This window comes from Passer domesticus, unplaced genomic scaffold, assembly GCF_036417665.1.
Source record: "Passer domesticus isolate bPasDom1 unplaced genomic scaffold, bPasDom1.hap1 HAP1_SCAFFOLD_44, whole genome shotgun sequence".
Taxonomy (NCBI): Eukaryota; Metazoa; Chordata; class Aves; order Passeriformes; family Passeridae; genus Passer; species Passer domesticus.
In genome coordinates this window covers 395,063-399,993 of record NW_026990160.1, presented here as the reverse complement: position 1 = coordinate 399,993, position 4,931 = coordinate 395,063, and the positions used below count along the sequence as shown (strand labels likewise).

The 4,931-nt window shown below is 49.8% G+C and overlaps 1 protein-coding gene across 1 annotated transcript; it reads right to left on the bottom strand.

The window, feature by feature from the left end:
- Positions 1–2,856: 2,856 nt before the first annotated feature.
- Positions 2,857–4,656, bottom strand: LOC135292686 (zinc finger protein 436-like; the record flags this gene model as incomplete). Its single annotated transcript, XM_064406790.1, has 1 exon — positions 2,857–4,656. A coding segment is annotated over one exon (603 nt), but the record flags the coding sequence as incomplete, so codon positions are not given.
- Positions 4,657–4,931: the final 275 nt, after the last annotated feature.

The following is a 4,931-nucleotide window of genomic DNA, read 5'->3' as shown; positions in this document are numbered from 1 at the left end:
AAGGAGATCTTAATAATACCATGCTACTTAAAAACACATTGTGATGCAGATCTGTAGTGATTCACAATGAAGCAGATTGCCTGCTTTGTCACTGCCAGCCCTGGTGACCCTGCAAGAGACCGTAGGGTATGTCGTGCCTGTTTTATATCCAAGCAAAGCTTGAGTTTGCTTATTAGTGTGGAATAAATACAAGGGTAATAAAATGGACAATTAAACTGGTCACTTTGGAGGATATGCTCATGCTTTCACATGTCAGTCCTGTACCTCATGCTCCCAAGGCTTGTTACTCATCATGAAATATTTCAATAAAAAACCACAGCTTCTGTGTTACATCTGAATAAAATTGCATCAGATCATCAAGAGTTCTGCTGGCTAGAACAAGACAAAAGCCGTCTGACACTCACTTGCAGCTGCCCTGGATTTCTGCAGCCCTTTGTGAAACGCTGCTGTGGGCAGAGTGTTTGGAGTTGGTTTGGGCCTTTATGAGAGATCTGTGTAACAGCATGCTGGGCTCTCCTGGCAGAAAACTGTCCAAGCCCAGGGACATGGTGCCGGCAGGAGTGGAGCAGCCCCGCTCCCAGCCCGAGAGCGTGAGCTGAGCCACGCCGGGGAGAAAAGACACCGAGGGGCTCCAGCCCAGCTGCTTCACCTGCCGTGACCGCTCCACAGAGCTCTGCCTCCGGGAGAAAGTCGACGCTGGACAAGCATGGAGCTTTCATCTGCTGCTGCAGCTGCTCCGTGACAGCTCCTGTTCTTCCTGAGGGAGAACCCAGCACCCCCTTGTAACGCGTGTCCTGGGGGGATTTTCCTCCGGCATTCTGGATCTTTGTCCCAGCAGGGGGACGGTGAGGTCTGGCAGTTTGATATCTAGAACTCACTGGCCTTTTTGCTTGCTTTTCAGCTATTCTGCTTGTTAATAAAATGTTGCAATTTTTTTCCACTTTCATGTATTAGTGTTCATTTCCTGTTACTGGAAGGGGATTGTTGGAACACTTTAGAGGAGATGACTCATTGCAGAGTGTCCTGTATTAAGTTCTCCCAAACTGTGTGAGACCCATGGCTTCACACAGGAGCAGCTCCAAGGCTGCTGAGGGGAAGGCACAGAGGAAGACCAACCCAGTATTTCTGAGGGAAATTCCTTGACACCAAACCAACCTGAGTCGTCCAACAGCTGACCTGACATTTTGAGACATGGGCCAAAGGGGAAACCTTGCAGTGTGTTTGGTCCAGGCCGGGTCATGCTCAAGGCAAAGGTGTGTCAGTGCACTTGGCTCCTTCTCTCCTCATTGTGTCCAGCACGCACAGGAGCCCAGAGCTCCTGCAGAAACCATCACAGCACTCAGTGGGAGCAACTTGTGTCCAGTGCTCACACAGAGCTGTGTCCAACACTGCACCTCATTGGAATGAGGAACTGTTCCAGCTCTTTTGGGAGCTAAGGAGGTTTGGCCTTCAGATCAGCTCCTTCCCAGCTCTTGATTTGCTGCCCTGGCTGAGCTGCTGCTTGTGGCAACACTTGTTGCACAGCTGACAGCCCTGCTCTGCTGGCCAGCAGCCACTGCAGGAGCTTGTGCCAGTGACATCGAACCTTTCAGCTTTTCCTCAGGAAAGCTCAGGGCAGAACTCGTCAAAAGAGCATTGCCAGGGCCATGCCTTTGACATTAAATCTCTCCTCTGTGCTTGGTGCCACACACAGTAAATATCTGAGGAAGCAAGTTTTCTGCTCCAGAAATTTCTTAAATCAATCAGTTAAACTGTAACAGAACACGATCAGGGATGTGTAATCTCTCTTTAATTCATTGTGCAGAAAGCTTCAGAGAGCTGTGTGTCTAACCTAAATGACCTTGCCACCAAGAACTCAGAAAAATGGGAGAGATGGAATCAGTAGCACAAGGATCTGCATTGTGATTCTCCCACAGGCCTGAGGACACGGCCCACTTCCACTGGGCCATGCCTTTTTATCCTACATCAAAACCTCGTGCTTCAGATTGTGGTGGCGAATGGCCCCGGCCTTGTCCGGCCACACGGTGACCTGAGAAACGCTTGTCAGGCCTGGGCCTTGCTGAGCAGCCCCTGGGCCCAGCTCCTCTTGAGCTTCCCAGAGACACCGAGCGCTGCCAGGCACTTGTGCTGTCTGACCAGCTCCTGGGGTGTCCTGTGAACTGCCTTGGAAACCGCTTTTCCTGCCTCAGTGGCATGACATCCTCCTTCTCCCACTCTCAGAGCCAGGCTGCTGACCCACGCTGCGGCCACGATGAAGCCTTGATGGCTGAGGCCCCTCGCCTGTGGCCCATGAACAGCGCTCCCAAAGGAGGCCCTTGGGGCTCTCCTGGAGCCCAGAGGTGCCAGCAGCAACCTCCCTCTGAGTGGGGCCTCGCAGAGCCAGCGCGCTCTCCAGCTTGCTGCACTGACAGCATGACTGAGCAGCCATGGATCCTGGGCCAAGAGCCCACTCCTGGAGGCTCCAGTTTAACCACTGCTCAGCTCCAGTGCTGTTAAGCTTTTAGGCTGTATTCCTTTTGATCCTTGTCCTTCCTGTCCCTTTCTCAAATGCACCTAAACACACACACACACAGACACACGTAATTCTCAGAATGTTTCTCATTTGATTGACTGAATTTTGTTTCTTGCTGTTTTTCCCCATGTTGTTCCTTAACCAAATAGTAAGTAATAATGTGAATGTTGCAAATGAATTTTCTTGAGCTGTTGCTTAATATTCCATCTGGTTTTTACTGAACCTTGCCTGGGAATTTTTAAGCAATCTCAGACACTTGTTCGTAACAAGCCTTGGGAGCATGACGTGCAGGTTTGACACTGGAAAGCAAGAGAGTCATTCAAGAGGGATCAGTTTAACTGTCCATTTTATTACGCTTCTATTTATTTCACTCTAATAAGCCAAGCCAAGCTTCTCTTGGAGGCAGAATGTGTGTGGGAGGCACTACAATATTATCCCAGAGCTCTGGGCTGAATGGCACCCAGACTTGGGCTGCACAAGCTGGGGAAAAAATGTTCCTGCCCTTGAACTTCCTTCCTCTCCTCTCAACAACTGATAACAAAATTATAAATCAATAAGCTAAAATTACAATTAAATAAATTATAATAAAAATGAAATATTTTTCCTTACGATACTGCAATGATTCAAGCCAAAACAACAATAACAATTACTATAATATTACCAATAAATATAAACAAATTATATACCAAGAATCACCTTCTGAAAATTTTAATGCAATAACTAATATACCATAGATTAAAAATATCTAAAAAACTATCATACAATCTAACACACCTTAGTAAAACAATTCATATTACAAACATACTAAACACAAAACCAAGCACCACTAGAATTTCTCCTACATTTTAACCAAACAATTAAACTTTAATAACACCCTTAAGTACTCTCAAACAATTCCAATTATTTTTCAAAATTTAATTGTGGTTAAGTGCTTGTATTTGGATATTGGGTTTTGGATTGTTTGGCTTAGATGATTTAAAAATTTCCATTTCTATAGCAAATTAATCAGCTGAGAAGGCGGCACTCTGCAAACAGAACTGACTGAAAATGAATGGGACAGAAATCAGTAACTCTGAAAGTTTTATTTGCTGTCAAATACATCCCACCCAGCCAGCCCCACATAATCCCCATCCCACCGCTCCCAATTGGGATCCCACTGCTCCCAATCCCCTTCCAACCCCATCTCACCCTGGTGGCTGTGGAATGGAGTGAGTTTGGCCTGGGATTGAGTTTTTTTGAGGAGGGAACAAGCAATTTGAGGGATTGAGCCTTTATGGGTTAAAATTAAGTTGTTTTCAGTGGGATTTGAGTGGTATTGAGGTGACAGATCCATCCCTCTTGGCTTTTTGAGGGCAAAGAGAAGAAGAAGAGTAAAAAATTAAAGCCAAACCAAAAGGAGAAGCAGTCAGGTGTGTTCCCAGCATGGATCACAGGGAACGTGGGTCACCAGGGCTGTGCCCAGCGTGGCTCCTGCAGTGGGGGATGGAGCTGGAGCAGCGCACGAAGCTCTTCCCGCACTCGGGGCACTCGCAGGGCTTCCCTCACCGGTGCCTCCGTTGGTGTTGGGTCAAGTGAGAGCTGCTGGAGAAGCTCTTCCCACACTGGGGACACTCGTAGGGCCTCTCCCCGGTGTGGATGCGCCGGTGCCTGACGAGGGTGGAGTTCTGCTTGAATCCCTTCCCACAGTCAGGGCAGCAGAAGGGCCTCTCCTCTGTGTGACTCTGATAGTGCTGGAGGAGATGGGAGCGGATCCGAAACCCCTTCCCACACTTGGAACACTCGTAGGGCCTCTCCCCAGAGTGGATCTTTTGGTGGACAATCAGGCTGGAACGCTGGCTGAAGCTCTTCCCACACTCCCCACATTTGTAGGGCCGTTCCCCAGTGTGGGTCCTCTGGTGCTGGATCAGGGTGGAGCTGTGCCTGAAGCTCTTCCCACATTGCTCACACTCGTGGGGCCTCTCCCCAGTGTGGATGCGCCGGTGCAGGACAAGATGGGAGTTCCGCCTGAAGCCCTGCCCGCAGTCGGGGCAGCGGAAGGGCCTCTCCTCTGTGTGCGTGCGCTGGTGCTTGAGGAGATCAGAGCTGCTTGGAAACCTCTTCCTGCACTGATCACACTCGTAGGGCCTCTCCCCAGTGTGGGCCCTGTGGTGGATGATCAGTTCGAAATTCCACCTGAAGCTCTTCCCACACTCCTCGCACTTGTGGGGCTTCTCCCCATCAGGAACCTCCTCATGGACCACCAGCTCCGAGCTCTGGCTCCATCTCCGGCCGCCTTCCCGGCCCAGGCTGGCTCTTTCCCCCTCAGATCCCCGCCATCTGTGTTTGCAGCCCCTCCTCGTGCAGCATCTCCGGGGCTTTTCCTCCCCGTTGGGTTCCTGCACCGTGGAGCCGCTCAAAATGGCCTCTGCCACGAGGTTCT